The 20989-nt window shown below is 50.2% G+C and overlaps 1 protein-coding gene across 2 annotated transcripts in view; it reads right to left on the bottom strand.

The window, feature by feature from the left end:
* The window catches only part of NRBP1 (nuclear receptor binding protein 1), a 40655-nt gene extending 19747 nt beyond the window's left edge, over positions 1 to 20908 (bottom strand). For both annotated transcript variants that reach the window (XM_074820470.1, XM_074820471.1), the window contains exons 1-7: positions 20830 to 20908; positions 20383 to 20605; positions 5893 to 6015; positions 5423 to 5524; positions 5240 to 5329; positions 4700 to 4740; positions 3285 to 3379 (exon numbers count right to left, since the gene is read on the bottom strand). In XM_074820470.1, coding sequence (XP_074676571.1) covers positions 3285 to 3379; positions 4700 to 4740; positions 5240 to 5329; positions 5423 to 5524; positions 5893 to 6015; positions 20383 to 20589 — 658 coding nt within the window. In that variant the 5' untranslated portion in view covers positions 20590 to 20605; positions 20830 to 20908. The remainder of the gene's footprint in view (positions 1 to 3284; positions 3380 to 4699; positions 4741 to 5239; positions 5330 to 5422; positions 5525 to 5892; positions 6016 to 20382; positions 20606 to 20829) is intronic.
* Between the last annotated feature and the right edge of the window lie 81 nt (positions 20909 to 20989).

Raw genomic sequence — 20989 nt, 5'->3', positions numbered from 1 at the left:
GCTGCCCAAAAGGATTTTTTAATTCAAACCCATCACCCCCTTCCACCTGTGACTGGTTGTTATGCTCCCAATGAGAATGACAAGGACACCTCCCGACAGGGCTCCACAGGAGCAAGGCAGCAGCACTGAACACCCTGCCTGAACACGCTGCCCTCCCTGGCACTGGAGCGCCTCCCACCGCCACAGTCAAACACCCTGCAGCCCCCGCCCTCCGCAGGTCCGCCTTTTGGACAGATGCAACATGGTGTTGCCTGTGAATCCTGTGGAAGAGTACGCAGGAAACCACCTGGACCTCTCACAAGGAACGTTTCCATCTGACCGCAGCTCCAGAAAGCAGCTGCAACATTCCAGTCTCTGGGAACACCCATGGCCAGTTTAAGAACTGCAGGTGTCTTTCCTATTCTCACTAGAAGTTCTTCAAAGCTCCCCACTCCTTTGACACTTTTCCCCCTTAAATCTATCAACCCTGTACTTTATGGCGCTGAAAAAAAAAAAGTTAGCACATTATAGATTGCTTTTGCTTTTAAGCAGTATGAGAAATCCTCCCTCTTTCCCACCTCCTTTTTCTTCCACAGATGGCCCCCAGCATATAAAGATTTCATCCCTCTTTCCAAAACTCAATACAATAGTAACAGCAACACCTTTCTACTGAACTAATCTCTTTTCTTCCTGCAGCGTGCAGGTGGCTCTAGAGAAAAGGACTGATCCAGAATTACACACAGAACAAGAAAAGCAGTGGTCTGTCCCGCCAGTGCACGTGCCTCTGCAGCCTGCAGCAGCAGCACGGAGTGCCAGGGGAAAGGGCTGCACCCCACCTACCCGGCTGTGACCGGGACAAGCACCAGCCACCTCCGATGCGACACAAGTCACAGGCACTACTCTTCTAGTACTTCCTCACCCGGCAGACGGGAGGATGTTCTGCAAAACACCCTAGCAGCTTCCTTTCCCCAGATTTTTGCCCCACATTCAGCAAGTATTCTCTTTTGCTTAAACAGAGGGAAGAGGAGCTTTCGGGAGCGTAGTCCAGAATGGTGCTGGGGGCAGACAGAATCAAAGAGCAGTTCGTATGCACTGACTCATCGCTCCCCTTAGATCCATGAGAATTACTGCCCCGCTGCTTTCAAGTAAAGACAGGAAAGTTTTTGGATACCAGCCAGTTGTAAGAAATAACTGCATGAGCAACAAACACGGGTCTAATATCATCAGAGACCCCAAAGCGCCTGTGGCTCTGGGGCCCGCAGGTGACAGCGGCCCGTCTGGCTGCTGAGCAGCAGTGCCAGAGGATCTCCAGCTGAATGCAGCCGGCCGTTCTGATGACGTTGTTCTGACTTTCCCAGTGAGTGGGCACTGCAGGAATAAGAACACATTCTGCAACACTGGCAACTAACTCCAGCCTGCACTGCAGCCACAGCTTTCACTTCTGGAGGATTCCTCTTCTGATCACAAGCCCACTTGTGCTCACTTCCTTTTTTATTTAAGGAAGGACCAGAATCTCCCGGATAAATCACTTCACTTCTGAGCACGAGGTGAGCCAGGCAGCCTACAACTGCAGAGCAGAAGAAAGTTTGCTCGGTAACAAGTGCAGTTAAGCAGTGCTCCTGCACGGCCACGCTCCCAGCACGCGTCCTCCTCTTGCTGAGGGTCAAGCCGTTAGAGCACAGACACCCGTTCCTTTCAGAGTGCCCCAGTCCAACTGTCCCCTCCCTCCCACCACACCAACAGACCCAAAGCTCTCTGGAGCTGGAGGGAGCTGGCCAAGCTGTAACCCTGCTGAGGCAACTGTTTGTGACCCACAAGCAAAGAGCCAACTTTCTTCCAGACAGCCCCTGAACGGCACCGCTGGGAGCCTGAATGCCCTCGAGTGTCTCGTTTGCTGATCTGCAGAACCTCCCTCTGGTAAAACACCCCAGCTCTAGACACCAACTTCAAGTGGGTTTTTTTTGTTGTTTGTTGTTTGTTTGGTTTTTTTTTACAAAGTGATGGCTACCAATCAGAAAGACTGCAGCTGTATAACACTTTTAAACTAAACCAGAAAGAGAAGGATGCACTCGAGTCTACAACAGACTTCCCATGAGCAGCCTGAATCAAATGCCCAGGAGCTGCTTGTTTGCCAGCAGAGGGGTATCAGATGTACACAACTCTTGGAAATTTTGCCCACCTGGACAAAGTCAGGGAAAGAGAATAAAGCAAACCCCATGATATCATCAGCTTGTATGAAGAGCAAGTCACCAGGTTTACACGCAGATAGAGAACCGAGTGCTCCTTCTGCCATGATCCAGCATCCCTGGGTACGAGCGTGTGTCAGAGAGGTTTATTACCTCTGAGGAACAAAGACCCCGATTCTGGAACAAAGAGGCAACACAGGAGTTCCGCGATGGAAAGAGAAGCCCCAGAGGTCTGCGGTTTAAGGAAAGAGGCTATTTTTAGATGACAGGTGAAGCAGAGCATTCTTTCCTGTACACTGTCGACATCAAACCAAGAACTCATAGACAAAAGTCTCCAGGAAAAGCAAGTGCACGCTCCTCAGGTTTGAGAATACTTGCAGAAGTTGGACAGCAGAGAGCAACCTGTCACTGGACCGGTTATGTCAAGGTACAACATAACGCATGCTGACTGCAGACAGATTCCGAGACACAGAGGTATAGCAAAGGTGAAAAAAAGTCTGCAAGAATGCACTGCACTGCCAGAAAAATCACTTCTTTCTTATGAAATAGAACATTTCAGCATAGGGTGGCTGCCTGAACAGGGCACATCTTTGCCAAACTGGCCCAAGGCAAACTGAAGTCCAGACCAAAGCGAGTGATGCTGGATGAGGCCGCCAAGACAGCAGCTTGCTGCAGCCAGAGTCTGAGCTTGATTATAAATGTTGGTTGCTACAAGCAGCACTCACGAGGCCTCAGTGGACACAGCTCTCAGCTTCACAACATGGGGAAGAGAACTCTGTGTGCCTTAACATGAAAAAGACTGCGGAGCAGATGAATCCAAGGATAACGTGCATACAAAACTTGGAAGTTTCAGCACCGTTTCTTGGGTCAGCCCCTTCAGATCAAAAACTGAGGAAGGGGCCAACAAGGGAAACTGTATCCAGACCCAGTCCTTCCGCACCTGAAGGTGGTCCAGCCAGGAGTGAATTCTACTACCAACCTCTGGTACAACTGATGTGGAGGTGGAGGAAGGAGTGTACATACATGCCTATCGTGCCAGATAACCCTGAAATGATGAGATGTCTTTTTTTGTTTGAGCCATTTCTCTCCTAGGCAAGGGTCACCTCCAACAAACCTTACCTGACCCAATTTTGATCAGTCCGTTGTGCTGAATGAAGATGGTGTCGCAGGTCAGGTTACCGTGGATGATTGGGGGATCACAGGAGTGGAGGTAGCTAGAGATTCAGAGCAGAGCACTGGTCAGGAGACTGCTGAGGCGTAGGCCAGGAATCCCTCCCCTCACCCCTGCCCTGTCTGAGGCAACACCAGAAGAGATCAGGAGGGCAAAGGGCAAATGCCAGGGATTTACAGTAGCAGAGGGGTACAATTAAGTGACTGTACACCAGCCTCTAGGTGAGGAGACAATCATGAAAATTAAGCAACTGTTTCTAATAAACAATCTCCAGATGTGGGGGGAAAAAAGAAAGCTTTCTCTGGTCAGTTCCGAAGAAACCCAGGGGTAAAGAAACTATTTCATCCACCCCAATACTGCTAGGTGGGTGCTAAAAGGTCTCCAATTTTATACCGAAAATATCCCAGCCTTATCCTGGCCCTACTCGCAGGCCACCCAGAAGGCCCTCAGTGCTGTACAAACGTGACTGGTCACGTTTTCCAGCAGGCACAAATAAAGCTTTTCAGCGCTGGGGTCCCAGGTACGTTTGAGGTTACCTGGTTTTGTGCCTCCATCTGCTCGGTTTTCTGCCTGCAGCCAGCACACGTAAGGGCTGTCAGCTCCCCAAAGCCTGCCAGAACCCCAACCATTCACCAACAGCTGTCTTTAGCCACATGGCAACAGAATTTTCTCTATGGAGTGGGAGTCGTGCTCTGACAGCTGGGTTATTGTTTTCCCAAGGCTGCTATTAGCTACACACCAACCCCGGCTCAGGTAGAGAAGAGTCTTTAAAATCAAATAACCCCCCCACATTTTATTCAGCTGGGTTGCACTAAAATGGCTGCAGAAGATCTGCATCATCAAGAAATTTATAGACCCACATACCCTTCTAACAATATCACATCACAGTAACTATGAATCTACTGCATGGCTACAGGGCTGCAGCCTGCCACAACTAAGAACATTTTCTGACTCCTCTCACGAGGAATTTGATTTCTTTGAGACTTCTTTGCAACCTTGGCCACTGTTAGATCCAGGTTACAAAGCTGGATACTCTGGAGAGCTCCCGGATGCTCAGCTCCCACACTCACTACCTTATCAGTCACAGCTGTTGGGATCTAAAACCTACATTGCACCCATTTCTCTACTTTAGAGGCTTCAATATTCTCTAACTGAAGACTCTGGGATTGTTATGGAAGTGCAGTTGACACTCTGCAGACTGTGACTGGGATAAGAATCAGGCTGGGTGACTGCAAGTGCTCTCCAGGCTCCACTCCATGAAGCTTGCCAACATTTGGCAGCACGTATGTTTACAGCTTTTAATATTCTAGCGCAAAGGAGGCTACGCTTATACAGCTAGACCGCGAGACCAGTACCTACATACCTGAGAGCAGAGAGGATCTGGGTACACCATCGCTTCCAGGCCTGCAGACACAGGAGCAATAAGGATAAAAATCACTCAGGGAAGAGGAACAAATCCCTAGTTCTGTGATTCACAGCCCGTTCATACGGAGGGATATACGCTCCACTCTATGGCACCTTAGCTTTTACCCAGCATGGGCGCGTAGGAAGTCAGAGCTTAGAGGATCAGTGCTCTCGTGCTCAGTTTGGTTTCTACATATCCATAGCTCCCCTCCTAACTCCTCTCACACAGACACCTTCCCTCTTTCCCGTATGCACACATGGACAGGGACGTGCCTGTCACACACACGTGTGAAGCTGCCGAACTGCTGGAAACAAGGCAAACAGCACAGAACAGCTGCCCAGGAGAACCTGCAGCCAAAGCAGCTTACGGTAATAAAGAGGAATCGCAGCCACATGTCATCACCAGGTCGTCTCCTCATCACAACCCTCTGCTGAAAGAGCTTTCCAAAGGCTCATGGCACCAAGTGAATATAGAGGCACACACAGGAAAAAGAGTTACCTTTTCATTCATCGTTTTGTGGTTTTTCTTTGTCTTCTTCAGGAACTGTTTCAAGCTCCCTGAAGACATATATTCAGTGATGAAGATCACCTGTGGGGGCAGTGCGAGACATCAACCTCTGCTTCACTACCTACCTACAGGACATACAGCAAGAAAACCCAACAGACTGCTCGCTTTACTTACCCTGGCCTTATTCTCCTTCACATCAGCCCAGTATTTGTGAAACTTCACAATGTTCAGATGTTCCAGCTGAATCAAGTTGTCAAACACCGCTTTAACTTTTTCCTTAACATCAGAAAGACAAAAACACATTACATTAGAGACCGCATCAGCCCATATCTTGCTTTCTTCTTGGGTCTTGGTTCCCCTCAACAACACAGTACACTGCAGGCTCCTGTGCTAAGGACAAAGAGCATCTGGTTTCACCCCACACTGCACCTTAGCTGAGCATGGTTTGATCACAGAGTTAATCAACACAAGAGCCCATGGAAGTAGCACAACAGTTCTCGGTCACCCTTCTGCACAGGCCATGCTTAAGCTGAATTTGCTACATCTGAGCAGCACAGCACTCCACATCCAGCCAATAATCCACATGAAAGGTCACCAATCTCTATAATCCCACCCACATTTTGCTGGGAAACACATCAACTTACTTCCTGAAGCTTAAAGTTCTTCCGCTCAGAAAACTGAACCTCATTCCAAACAACTTCCACACCTTCCTCTGTATCCATGGCCAGGTAGGCACTGTCAATCCCCGGGACATTGCGCTGATTCACCTGCGGGGGAAGGATGGACACAGAGGTGAGTTCTAAGCCAGCAAGACCAGATCATTACCATGCCTCCTTCAGTTAAGTATTATGAACTTTCCTCATTAACTTTTAATTAAATGAATGTTCCAGGACAGGATTGTGCACATACATTTCAGGAATGGGACACACTCAAACCTGAGTACACTGCCGGCCACGTAAGCAGCGAGTCCTGGGCATATTTGAGGGAAAACTTCTGCACAAAGGCTGTAGTAAAATCTGCCTTTTGGCAACAGTACATTAGATTTTTATGTTTTGTTACACCTGTAGTTCATTTAACCACAAAAAAATCTCCAACCACACAAAAGGGATAAAAAAAGTCTCAAGAACTCAGACAACTTTCTGGAGGAATTCTCTGAAAGCTGAGGAGACACAAAACTCCAGAGAGGAAACTGATCCAAGCAGAGAGAAACAAAGGGAAAGCTGCAAGCTGGGAAGAGACCAAGGAATTGATTACACAACTGAAACTGCTACAATAGTTTCTTTAGTTAATAAATGCAAACGTTAACCCAGCACAAATACACCCACACCTAATATTAAAGGCACAGATGAGCAGTGGGAAAGGCACGACGTCAGGGGAGGACTGCCGAACCAAGAGCCATGGCCAGGGCTGGGCAAGGGCTTCAGCCTGAAAGACCTGCACAGATACAAGGTGAACACCACTCCCGGCAGCAGAGTTTACCATAACACTGTTTTTCCTCAGATACGTAGCAGCATCCCAAGATGTATATGGGTTCCTTCCCCAACACCCAGAGCAGCCTGCTGTCCTGTAATGCCATTTACAGGCTACTTCTGACACGCAGAGCGTGCGCTCATGGTTAAAGTCCCACTGCACCAGGCAACGTGCAGTGATGAAACTGGATTCCTATCTCAAAGTACTCAGAGGAGACAGAGGGTGGAATTTACCTTTTAAGTGTCAATCATCAACCATTACTATTCACCACTGACTGGCCACGTACCCAGAACCACTTCACCTTCAGCTGATCCAATTCTCCCCTTGAGGTAAAAGCCAATACAGATTTGGTGAGCAAATCCAGACTCATCTTCCACTTGTACTACCTCAAAGTCCTGGCCGTTTCACAGCTTCTCCTACTCACACTGTCTCACCCTGTCTTCCATCACTAGGGACCCCATCAACGTCTCATTCGCTGGACGCTCCTCACCATACATAAATCCCTTCCCCCTCGGCAGCCACGCTTACACGACCAAATTTATTCCACTTCAGCTACAGTGTTTGTTAATGAGAACCCATGCAAATGTTCTGCCACCCACAACAAACGAGTTAAACACTATAGGAAATAACTACTGATAGCACAATACTAACTAAAAAAAAAAAAAAAAAAAGCAACTAAGAGAAAGAAACCAACTTTCAATGGGCAGTGCTTAACTCTGGTAGACTGGGTACAGACCCACAGCATCCAGCTGACCATACTGAAAGGTAAAAAACCTAAGGCTTGTATTTATAAAGAAACTCTGCTGTAGGAGGTGGGCACCAAGAACAACTTCCAGGTCACACTAACAATCAGCTAGACTTGAGCTCCTAAACAACATATAACAACAAGGACTAACACAGCAACGGGACCTGTACAAGAAGAACTGTGAGCAGAGAGGGGAGTCCACTGAGGTGATAAGTTCACTGTTGTACAGTATCAACTTTAAAAGTCTGCATTATAAACACCTGTTCATTGGATCCCAAACTGGGAGGTGCTGTTGACTCTCTCGAGGGCCAAGAGGCCTTGCAGAGAGATGCAGATAGATTGGAGCATCGGGCGTGAGAGGTAACAAGAACAAATGCTGGGTTCTGCCCCGGGGACCCAGGGATAGGACACGGGGAACGGCTCCCAGCTGCGCCAGGGCAGGTCCAGGCCGGGCAGGAGGGAGCATTTCTTTCCCCAGAGGGTGGTCAGACCCTGGGACAGGCTCCTGGGGAGGGGGTCGGTGTTTGAGGGGTGTTTGGACAGTGCCCTTAACACCACGCTTGAGCTTTTGGTGAGCCCTGAAGGGGTCGGGCAGCTGGGCTGGGTGACCCTTGTAGGTCCCTTCCTGCTGAACTGGTCTAGATTCTATTGTACTGCATCTGTAGCTCGACAGCTTCGACTGACAGCCAATCAGTATAGCTGGCATTCTTGTTTATGATCTTCCAAGGGAATCCTAACAGGCCCAATGACATTCAGTGTTCTAAAATGGCAGACGACACACTGGAGTGACAAACAACTACATGAACAGTGATGCAGACACAGTAAGTGATACAGATTGCTCAGTAAACTGAGCAGTAAATTACTGTGATAAAACCAGATGCCATGGGGTGACACGGGTAGGAATAAAGAATATAGGCCATAATTACATAAAGACAGCCTGAGTTACAGAAAACAGCTATGGAAAACAATCACAGGAGACAAGCAGCTTCACGTGAGCAGTTCCATTCTCTTCCCACCCCTCACCTCCTGCATAACTGAGGGGTAAAAGGCCTGAGATTTGATTTAAGACTACATTCATCATATTATCATAAGAACTTGATTTTTTTATATATATATATATATATAGACACACACTGATACTGACATCTAAATACCATGTCAGGCTTGTTATGTTTCATCATTAAAGAAAGCTGAAAGAATGAAGATAATTAAGGACAGAACATTTATTCCTTCATGTTTTAGTATAAGTATCATCTTAGGAATGTCAGTAGTATAAGAAGGCCCAGTACGATTGATGAAGCTGAATGCCAAAAGGCTTTAGCTTAAGAAAAGTCTGAACAAGCCCCCAGCCGAGGGAAAGGCAGGTGTGTGTTAGCATTGTAGGGACAAGACAAAAGCCATGACCAACACCCAGTGCCCATGCATCCCTCTGTACTCTCTTCCTTCATCATGCTTGCTGCCTATTCCAAGACCTTCTAGTTTTACTGGATTAATTAAGTCCTCGAGTACTGCCAACCCCTCAAAATCTGCCCTGATAATACAGCCAGTGGATGTGGATTTGTTGTATCTTCTCCCATTTCCGGGCAAGTTTACCAAACGTAAATCATTTCCATGACTCACAGGCAATATTGCAGGGCACCAGATATGACTCGACACCATCTGACATCAGTGATGGTAGTTCTCAGTTCAAGAGGAGATTCAAATGCTTGGGCAGAAGAATAAAAGGGGAAAAATGCAAACAGACAACTGAAAAGGCGACAGCAACACCTCCTTTGTTCAGGCTGCCAAATCGTTGTCCCACACCCCTCTCCAGGCTCAGCAGAGTACAACCCCAAACCCCTGGGAAAGACTGCCGGATGGCTGCAAGCTTAGCCGCTCAGTTTAGAAGCACTGTGGCAGTTCACACCACTGTAAACAGAAGCAGTTTACAAATATAAATTTCAACTTCTCCACAAACCTGACTGAGCAAGAGGAAATAAAAATGGCCCGTTCAGAACGCTGCCTTGCCCTGCTCTGCCAAGCAGGGAGTGCAGCCAGCCCCCTGCCCTGAAGAGACAACAGAAACGCTGTTCTCGCCCTGAAGAACGCTTGCCACCCGGGCATCAGTGCAGGGTGAAGATGAGGCAGGGTCTCCCCTCACTTTGCCCTAAATTCCTGCAAGCTCTGTCCAGGGATTTAAGACTGACCGGTTTAACTTGTTTACTTTTCAGTGGTCTTTTATGACCCAGACCAAAGGCAACAAGCTGCCCATGAACTGTGCTGATGAAATGACAGAAGACTGGCCCAGATAAAATACCCTGTGTTCCTAGAGACAATGTATTACTCCAAAGTGTTTCTTTCCCAGGCAGCCCATGTAGACTAGGTAACTTTTAAACTAGGAAGAAAGTTAAATGAACTCAGCTTAGCATGAATTTCTGAAGTATGACAGAGGAAACAGTTCCACACCACAAAAAAGTTACAGCACAAATACTACGGTAGCTTTTTGTCCATATAAACAAGAGGTAAGGAAACTCAAGAATAATTTCAAGTGAATTTAATTACCTAAAGGGGAATGAGGAAAAGAGATTTAAATGCTGTTACTCCAAGGCATAACTTAGCTCTAAGGGAAAAAGTTTGGAAGATATATTTCCCTTGGACAGGTTATTCCCATTGTCCAATGCTTATTTTTTACATAGCCCTCAAACATCTAGATATCTCTCACTGACAGAACACAGACTTTTGGAAAGACGCTCTGTAGTGCACATGATCTGTCAATTAAAAAAAAAAAAAACCCAAAACACAAAAGAACAGCCTAAGTTACAAGCAACAGTGATGATTTACAATAAAGAAAAGAAAGAATAAAAATTGGAAAAAACCCACAATAATTAGAATATCAGTACAGAATGAAACCGCACATTGAAGAAAAAAAATCAGGAATGGAGCACATTAGGCCAGACACTTACAAAAAGCCATGTATCTGGTTAAGAGTAGCATGAATATGTTAAAAAGTTACCCTGGCCACTTGTTTAGGCCAGAGAAAAAGATCAAAGCTCTGTTCAACCAGCTTGGCAAAAGCTTGAGAACAGAGGTAATATACCTACAGAAGGCAGCAGCTGGACCACAGAGGAACGTTACTTCTCACTGAACTGTGCTGAAACAAAAAGTAGCGTATTTACCAACAGAAAGAGGAAACAGAAGCGGCTGTGTCAGATTTTAAACTAATCTGGAGCCTAACAAAAATCAAAGAATGCAAGATGCACTGTAGGCAAAGGGGGAAAAGAATCCAACAAAACAAAGAAGCAAGCCTACTTCATGTTTTAATTAAACTGTCAGCACTGGACTCTGCAATTACATTCAGAGTAGTAAAATGCTTGAAAGGTGTTAATTCAAAAAGAAGATTAAAATAACTAGTGTGATCTAGCAATCTCAAGGAAAGGAATGGCTGTACAAACCAGTTCATAAAGCAATCGAAAGCTTAAGGACAAGAAAATCTGACCATCACCAATCACCGTTGGTTCTTCCAGACAGCTCCGTGCTGGAACAAGTAGTAAGACACAATACATTAGCAATAAGCTTGCCTGTGTAACCAAACGAACTCATCTTGACCATTTCAATACAGAGCTAAAAGGCTTCCCTGAGCTGGAGCTTGCCCTCACTTGTAATTTCACACGCAACGGCTCTGGAGGTGCCACCTCCAGAAACAAGCCAAAACCAGCTGCACTTTGGAAGTGCCCCTGCGCCCTCCCGGAGACTCCGAGCACAGCTCAGAGCCAGGGTGCCGTCCGGGGAGCCCCGTGCCATCCTGTCAGCGAGATCGGCGACTGTTCTGCAGAAAAGCACCGAGTTTTCAGTCACCATCACGCAGCCCAGCAGCCAGTCCAGCCTCTCCAAAAGCATTCTGACAGTTCCGGCTAAACAACATTCTGAGGGACAGGCTTCGCTAAAAATTCACGGTAGGTAACCCTCCAGTCAGTAGATTAGCAACTGAAACAACAGAAAAGTCTGACGAGAGTCAAGTAGCTTTGAACAGAAAAAGCGCCGCTGTCGACAGCCCACAGGGAGACACGCATCGTTCCGTTCATTTAGCGGGTAACAGAAACAAACACATAAGCTGTCTGCTGGGAGCCCAAAGGGACGAACGCTTGGTTTCATCTGTGCTTCAGAACAAATGAGCACTCCAGCGGAGTCAAAGAGTTCAGTCTTCCTGAGCTGAACTCTGGAAGTAGGAAGAGGCGATGAATTCCCCATCCCCAACTCCCAAAGGGAAACAGAAACAGTACAGCAAAATAAATAAGGGAGTGGGAAGAAAACCCAATATCCTACAGACAAAACCCACTCAGACAGAAGTCCATCAGGAAGGTTTCGGGAACCCACCGGTACCTCTGTATTTACTGCACTGTTAGCACCCCTGCACCGTTATCAAGACGCTCATCAAACCTACGACACCAAGGACGTACCACAGACTGTTCATGTCCCTCAGAAACAAAACTGCCTGGGAGTTCTCAGTACTGAACCCAGGGGTAGTAAGCTCAGATGAGTGCCAGTAATGCAAAACACCATGAAGAGGGGAAAAACCAGACAGGATAAACTCCAAGTTAGCTACTGTCATTCTGCACTAGCCCGTTCTGTTACTTCCATTTGTTAGAGAGATCTTCAAACCACCGCAGATAACTCTGAAAAACATCACTTGGTCAGGAGGTGTTAAAAGTTCAATATTAGGAATTATGAGGAAAGGAACAGAAAATGCCATAAAAACTGCTACAGTGCTGTAAGTAGAAATCTTGAATAGGCTTGTAAAAATCAGTCATGGCACACAGAACACAAATAGAAAGTAATTACTTCATATGTCTGATAACACAAGAGCAAGAAAGCCACCAATGAAGTGATCAAACATCATACTTAGAATGATGAGAAAGCACTTGATCCTGACATATAAATAAATATATATACATATATATAAATATTAAACTGTGAAGCTGACTACCACGGGATGTATGTCAGGAGAAAAATGGCTGTAAACTGAGATTAAACCAGCTGAAACATGTGCATTTTTAACTACTAAATACAATAGCCCACATACACCATCCGGCTCAAATTTCCTCAACTCCCGATATTGCGAGAATGTGCCACAGGAAAAACTCTTAAGTCTTTTTTCCATTCTTCTCCTGTTCACTTTCTTATTTGGTGGTTTAACAGCAGCAGCTCTGACTCTGCCACCTAAACATGAAAAAGATAGAGCAGAATTCCACATATTCATGAGATATTAATTTTCTATCCAGAAAAGGAGCATTGTAATTACTCATTTTCTCTTTATCCTTGCTACTGCTGAAATCACAATTTTAAAAGCTGTATTTTTCCACCTTCTGCACTGTAACAGTTGTTCACGCAACTCGAGGCAGAGCTGCAGAAGTCTTCCTCAATTAACAGGCCAGAAAAATTTCATCAAACTGCTGTGGAAATATATCTGCATAAGGGCTATTCAAAGTAGAAGCAAGAAGCACATCAGCAATCAGAAGAACCACAACAGGGTGGGGAACCCAGACAGCCTAATCCATGATGGATGAAACGCCGAACCCGAGGCCGAAGGTGAGCGATTAAATCATTGTGCTTATTAGGAAAACCCACCCAGGCAACTCAACAGGGGAAACCCCTTCAGCAATATCATGCAAGCCAAGTGGAGGTGCTTGTAAACAAATATAGTACTTGAATCCAATGTCAGAGTCAGGCAATTTTGGGATCAAACAAGAGTATTTGGGTACAATATTCATGGGGCATTCAAGGGAAGGGCCAAGAGTGGAAAAAGAAGGATCGAGGTGAGTCGCTAGCCAAGTCCTGTGTCTGATCACCATCACCTGTCTTGTTAAATTATTTTTCAAACTGTTTTCTGTGCGAGTGTGCTCGTTGCTGTCTGTGCACGTGCACACACAAGCACACAGATCTGTGATCAACCTCAGGCCAGAGAGCTCGGACAAGAGCCTCGGGGCCAGACGCTGCAGAGACAGAGGGCCTGGGAGACAGGTACCACAGACACCCGTGGAAGGGGATTTTCCCTGAGCACTGATCCTTAGGAAGAGGACACAGCTATTCGTGTCACCGCGTTAACACGGGATGCCTGGAAAAGCACCACGCTCTCATCTGTGCCAACCTATTTCTGGCTGGCCATGCTCTTACAGCGCCTCCGTCCACGGGGACTTGCTGCGCAGCCTAGCTGCAGGCAGGACCTGGAGTCAGACGGTGAGTGGCCTCGCCTCTCCCTTCCACTGGCCCAGCAGTGAGTTTTTTCCCCAAGTGTAAGCCTGGCTGTAACATCCAACCCCGCCAAACAGGCAGCAGCAGCCACGACACTGCGATCGCTTCCCCCGGGCCCCCCGACACGGGTCTAAAGAGACAGAGGCCTGACGGGGGAGGCCTCGGTGCTGCTGGTAAGCTACACCGACCGTGTTATTTTTAGAAGAGCTCTGTCAAGAACGCAGAGCGATCCCCATCCCTCGGTCGCAGGCAGCTGGAGCGTAACCAGCACCTCTCCCCAGCCAGGGAAGAGGAAAGCAGCAGACAGCTGCCCGGCTGCGCCCGCTCCCCACGCAGGCAGCACAAAGGCGGAGGGGCGACGCTGGCGGGGCGGCACGGAGCGAGCTGCCAGCTCCGTTACACTCCATGAGCAAGAACGTAACGGGTCGGTAGGCAACAGGCCCAAGACAAAGGCTGCATTCCCTCTACACCCTGCAGTGCCTCTCATCCCATTCAAGCACATCTCAAGGGTTCGTTCCTTCCAGGGAGCCCCCCACGAGCCAATAAGAACATCAGAAGGCCACACATACTCCCTCCTTCGAGCATCATCCCAATGGTCAAGTGAAATCATAAAAACTACAGCATGGCAATTGTTTTCTCCACCAGCTGGAAAAAAACAGGTCTGCTGCCAAAGCCTGCCGACAAGCTGGCAGCCCCCTCTCACTGCTTTGCTCTGAGGATCTCTGCAACCCGCCCTGTCTCCAGCAGCAGAATCCAAAGCTCAGAGCATCTCAAATGCCACCTTTCCGAGGAACGACGCCTCGCTTCCCCGCATACAGAAACTCAGATGTGTGATAGGAAAAGAAAGACCGGTGCTTATCTTCTACTACCTCAGCAAGTTTCTTTCCAGTCACAACAGCAGCTAGGAAATCAGTCAGGCATCGCAGAATCCAAACATCCAGCCTACCAGCATTTTCTCTCCAAGAACCCTGCGCTCTGCCTCCTGGAAGAAATGTAAATCCAGAGGGGCAAAAGTCATCAGCCAGCTCCAAATGAAAAATGATTCAAGAAACTAAGACTCCCGCTAGGACTGAAAAGACAACAAAGGTAAAATAAAGATGCAGCAGACCCAGCATTTCATTTCATTTCATGTCTTTCTGGGTTCAGCTCCTCACAAACCACAGCTCCTTCCTTAACATCCGCTAGCACGGAGCAAGAGCATCTGTCAGCCTGAGCACCAAACTTCATCTGCAATGTCCAGCCACCCAGCAAGGGCCCCCTGCACGGCTGGGAACCACCGATCCAGATGGCAGCGAGTCTTTCATAAGAAAAAGAGAAGCAAGCTAATGGCAATGGTGCTGCCTGCATTAATTTCCTGAACTTCCAGCAGTGGTGCATGATGAAGAACAGCAGGACTGACCACAGACTATACCCCCAGGCACATCCCTCCAATACTGCTCCTCAAGTTCTGCACCTGACCCGACACCCAGGTCCACGTGGAACTTCATCACCCTCAGCCACCACAGAGAGAAGCTGTGAAGGACCTGCACCCTTCATCTAGTTCCACCCGACAGTGGAAAATACCACAGATGGGAAAACAAGAATTAATCAACATAGCAACCACTGCATGCACAGACACAAGAGATTTGTCTCCAGGGACGAGGCAAAAATGAACCCCACTGAAGAGGGGGCATCACAGGGCAAGTGCTCCAGCAGCTGAGCTTGCAGGAAAGTTAATAACGCACCACACACAGAACGACAGACAGACAGTCATTTCTTTCTCAAGGGAGGTCATTGATAGCTAGCAAGAACTCAAACATCACCTTCCAGCCACCCAGAAATCACCCCCAAGATTTCAGAACCCGCAGGAAAGAAGTACAACCCCTGCGTCTGCCACCGCGCAGGACCGCGCAAGCCAGCGCTTGGGCGAGTTTCCAGCCAAGGGACTGAACGCAACCAGGACGCTGAGAACGGTGCAAGGTTCTCCTGCTAATCCTGGGCAGCCCAACACATCCTCGGGGACAGGGCAAAGGTCTTTAAGCAGAGACCAGTACTCTTTCTCCCATTATCTCTCGTTTCTCCTCTAAGCGCCAGGCTTCACATCCTTCTTCTGGGAATGAAGCAGCATTTGGCAAGAGCTGGGCCACAACTGACTGTACCTCCGAACGAGGAGTCTGCAGGAGAGCAAGCCCAGCGTTCCCACGTCTGCTCGGTCCTTTTCCTGCTCTTACCTGTGACAGACACACTCATACACGTACCTAAAAGGGAACCAGCTTATCCCCACATCCACAATACCATACAGATTCACTCAGCAGCACTAAATGGGTTATTTACTAAGCATGTTACAAAGATGTCAACAAAGTATTTATAATAAAGTCTTGGCTTATGCAATCACGCAGTGTTTTCCTACCCAGAAAAGGTGTAGAAAGAAATCCTGTCAACAGACAGCTATTACACACGTGACAAACTACAGGACCATCTAAGTCTGCGAATGCTTAAGCCTCTTCCACTAACGTGAGCTCGCCAAGCCCAACACATAATACTGGGCTGAAAATTAAAGACTCTGCTGCAGCAGAGCACAAGTTTTCCTACAGTTATGTTTGGGCCACTTTTCCGTTTGATCTGTGCAGCTCTCAGGGACCGCAGGCACTGAGTCCAGGCTTAATACCAGCCAGTGGCAGGAGTTTAAAAAGGAAGCGCAAGTGTGTCGCTGCAATCTGTCTCTATTAAGAGGTTTCTATTCCTAGGAGGCTTAGCAGATAATTCTGAAGATACTTGGACAACCCAAGAAAAATAAATCATGCATCCATGCTGACTGAAAGAAGAAAATGGAGTGTCACATGGGGACAGCAGGAAAAAAAGAGGTTTTTGTCAGGGAGAAAAGTCAAAAGGGACCAAGGCAGGCACAAGCTTGGAGAGCCTGTCAGGGTCAGGCTCTCCCTCCTGCCACCCCCTAACCTCACGCTGGGGGTCCTTTCTCTGTGCCTCTCTGCCCTGAGACAAGAGTCCCTGTTAAAGTTCATCTTCAGCTCTTTGCAGAGGCTAAAGCCTCACCTTCGTGTATGTTAGGAGAGCAGCCAGAGCCCTGGTTACAATTGCAGAGAGGGATTCAGCTCGGGTCAGAAAGCGACAGTTTGGTATCCTACAGGACAAGCCACATTCACCCCCCCCAACTTCACCCTTCAGGTGTATCAAGGCACAACCATACACACTATTCATTAAAGGTTCCACAAAGGAGTGAACTTTGGGGAAGGTAAGTGTTCTCTATCTAGTTAAAATCAGTTTGTAGCTAAAATTTGCACAGCAGCATTTCATTTTAAAAGACTACTCTGAACTTTCACAGCAATTACACACTTTGCACTACAGAAGTTCCCTGTCTCTAGGAAAAATAAACAATAAACTCAACAGAACCCTTCAAGTTTAAGCAAGAATAGAATCTAGACCAGTTCAGCAGGAAGGGACCTACAAGGGTCACCCAGCCCAGCTGCCCGACCCCTTCAGGGCTCACCAAAAGCTCAAGCGTGGTGTTAAGGGCACTGTCCAAACACCCCTCAAACACCGACCCCCTCCCCAGGAGCCTGTCCCAGGGTCTGACCACCCTCTGGGGAAAGAAATGCTCCCTCCTGCCCGGCCTGGACCTGCCCCGGTGCAGCTGGGAGCCGTTCCCCGTGTCCTGTCCCCGGATCCCGGGGAGCAGAGCTCAGCACCCCCAGCTCCCTGTCCCCTCCCTGGGAGCTGCAGGGAGCCCTGAGGCCGCCCCCTCAGCCCCCTTCTCCCCAGAGCGCCCAGGCCCGGAGCCTCCCCCGCTCGGTCCCCTCCGGGGACACGTTCAGGTGCCGGAACGTCCTTCTGCAGCGGAGCTGCTGCCCCAGCGCCCCCTCCGCAGCCTGGGCCCGCGGTTATTGCCCCTCGTAACCCCGGTGAGTTCCGAGTCCCGTCGGCCGGTCGGGTTCATCCTGCGCTAAGCCAGACCCGTGTCCTAGGGTCGCGGCACCGGGACGGGATCGCTGCGGGGGCGGGGAGCTTCCCCCGGGACCCACCGGCGCAGGGCGGGGGCGTGGCCAGGGCGGGGAGCGGCCTATGGGAGCTGGCGCCGGTGATGTAACGCTCGCCGCGCCCTGCCATTGGCTGGAGCAGCCGTCCCTCGGGCAGCCGCGCCGCCCCGCCCCGCCGGTGCCCGTTCTACCGCCCCCCCCCCGCCCCCGGCGGGGCGCGCCCCGCGATGGGGGGTGAGGGGGCTCCCCCCCGGCCCGGGGCGGGCAGCGGGGCCGTTCTGCCGCCCCACGACCATTTTGTACCCAGAACCGGCCGCGCGGGCACCGGCGGGGCGGGGGGGGGGGCGGCTGAGGGCGCGGGGGCCGCTTCTGCCGAAATCTGCTAATTAGGGAAAAATGCCCCGAGCGCCGGACTCCTCCCGCCCCGCCTGCCTGCCCCCCCGCATTCACCGCGCCCCTCTGCTAGAGTCCATAGCTATGAAAAAAATAATAATTTGTTTAAAAAAAAATGTTTTTACATTTCCAAACGTACACCCAAGCCCGCAGCTCAAAGCAAGCGGTGAAGCGCTAACGCCCAGGGAGCACCAGACCACACCTCGCTCTGCCTCCATCACACGTGCCGCTTTCCCCCCACATTACCACATTATGTTGTTTCCGAGGCGGGTGCCTAATTCAGCACCCAAAGGAGATATTTCCGAGGTCAGGAATCTGGATTGCACCACCGGGGAGGGGGCGGCAGGTGCCTCTGCCACGGCGGAACGCCTCCTCCCGCCGAGGGGTCGGGAGCCTGGCCGCAGGGCCTTCACCGGGGAGGCACCGGCACAAGGGGCGCCTCCTCCAGCACGCTGGGATGCTCAGAACGTAAAGCTGTGACCCCAAAATAAACTTCATGCTGGAACACCAGTAGCGGGAGAGTTTACTCCAGCCCAAAAGCTCAAGAGAGCAAAAAAAGTACGATGTCACACAGTTAAAGGGAAGGGACGCCACTCCACGAGCCTGGGTCTAACCAAGCCACAAATACACAGGCTGGATTAAGAGACAAAACACAATTTAACTGTACGACCACTAGAAGTGTGCGTAAGGCCCACAGGCGGGCAACCGCGGCTGGTACCAGCCAGACACTGAATCAGCAGGTCCCGCAGTGAACCCTGACGGATGGCGGCTGGGGACGCAGAGGCCCTGAGTTTACGCCGGGTCAGCCAACAGTTCGTGTTGGGGCTTTCAGTCATCCCTCGATCTGCGACGCCTCAAAGCTCGTACGTCTAACAGTGGCCGCTCGCCTTCAAACCAACCAGCCACGCTCGTTCCGAAGCCGGAACGCGGTAATTTAGCCATGCCGAAATCTTAAGGGACTTCTTGTGTTTGGGCCTTAATTTGTCTGCAGGTGGGAAAACTGAAATCCAGAGAAAACACTAGAACCTGCCAAATCTTTTTATGTAGAAGAGTACAGAAAAGCCTAGAAGGAAATTTATCTTTCTGTGTCAAAGTGATCAGTATTAAACAAAACATATCGAAAAGACTACACAAACTGAACATCAGCTTTCTTCCTCAACGTATACCAATTCAGTACAGATCAGAGGAAAAAGCCCTTCAGGTTATTGTAAGGAATATATTGTGGAGAATAGAATTAAAGCTTCATACAACCCAAACCATACAGCTTCACTAGAAAGGGCCATTCTTAACGCCATGCTAGGATTTGGCCTGTTAACAAAACCAAGACAGCTTTCAAGCAAGCAAAGGTAAGGAACTGCAGGGAATCACTGACCTTACTTCGACCTCCAAATTTACATCAAAATAAATGGCTTTTTCACCACCACCAGAGTTTGAACTACCCTGTGTCTACAATAATGGATAAAGCAGACGAACCTCTATGTTCAGCCCTGACTTGGCTGAGAAAAGCTACATCAGCACTTGTGCCGCAGCACTGGAGTGAACATTTTCTGTCTTTCAGCAGCTAACACAGCTATACGGCTGCCCCTGCCAGAGCAGCTTTCACTGAGCCAACACGAGGCAGAAACCAGTTTGTGGAGGCAAACCCCCATAAGATAAACGGAGCACAGCAAAGAGTGGAAAAAGGGAGAGGTCCAAAACAATAAGATCTAATCTACTTGTGCCTTCTCGTGGGACAATTCTGATATACTGAGAAGCAGATGCAAACAGGACAAGCCAAGACACAAGTCTGTGTGAACTGGACGTGCTTTGTCCTAACAGAAGGCTCCAAGGCAAACCCAGACCGAGGCATAACGCAAAAGCTGACAAGAGGGGGTGAGCGGCTGCCTCCGCAGCAGGCACTGTTCACGCTCCTGACCAACACCACAGCCCACCCAGTCATTGCTCTTCGATATTCCCAGAGCAAAAAATCTGCAAGGGAAGATGCGCACAGGAGGGCTGGAGACACTCCCTGCTCAACACAGGGCAAGAGCCGCCCTGACAGCGTCCGTGCAGAAGAGCCTGCGGACACACAGGTGCCGGAGGAGCAGCAGGCCGCGCTCCGGCCACAGCCTTCCCGAGCCCCCGGAAAGGCGGCCCCGCAGCTCGAAGGGCCACTCACCCCCACACTGCCCCGGGAGCATGATGGACCCTCGCCACCGGGGCCCGGGGACAGCCGGCGGGACAGAACAAGAGGCCGCCCGGGCCCCGCGCCCTGCCCGGCTCGGTCAGGGGCCCCCCGGTGGCCCAGCCCCGAGAACCGGCCCCCCCCCCCCCCCGACACTAACCTCCTCCCGCCGCTTCTGCCAGCGGCCGCACGGCGACTCCTCGAGGATTTCGGACTCGTCCTCGCTCTCCTCCTCCTCCTCCTCCTCCGGGGGCGCCGCGGAAGTCACCGGCGCAGACACCGAGGTCATTCCCGGGCCGGACGATGCGGACTCCGGCTTCGAGTCGGAGCCGCCGCTCGGCACCTGCTTGGACTCGCCCTCCGACATGCTGCGGTCGCACAACCTGCGGGCCGGAGGCGCGGGCCGTGAGGCGAAGCGAGGCGAGGCGGCCGTGAGACTAGGCCAGGCCCGCCGGGCCGGACCGGGCCGCGCCCGCCGGGCCCGTCAGCCGAGGCCGCGCCTGGGGCCTGCTGGCGGCGCCCGACCGAGCCGGTTCCGGCCCGCGGCAGAGAGGCGGAAGAGGGGGCGGAAAGGGGGGCAAGCGGGGGGCGGGGGCCGCGCACTTACCGGGCGCACCCGGTACCTCCCGGCCCAGAGGCGCGTCGCTGCTCCGCCGAGGGGCCGCCGCCGCCAACCGCCGCGCTACGTCACGCGCCGTCCGGGGCGGGGCCTCCCACCCAACAGCCAATCAGAGGCAGGGAGCGTGCCGTCAGCCTCCGCCAATTGG

This window comes from Strix aluco, chromosome 3 (genome assembly GCF_031877795.1).
Source record: "Strix aluco isolate bStrAlu1 chromosome 3, bStrAlu1.hap1, whole genome shotgun sequence".
Classification (NCBI taxonomy): domain Eukaryota; kingdom Metazoa; phylum Chordata; class Aves; order Strigiformes; family Strigidae; genus Strix; species Strix aluco.
This window is presented reverse-complemented; position numbering and strand designations above follow the sequence as displayed.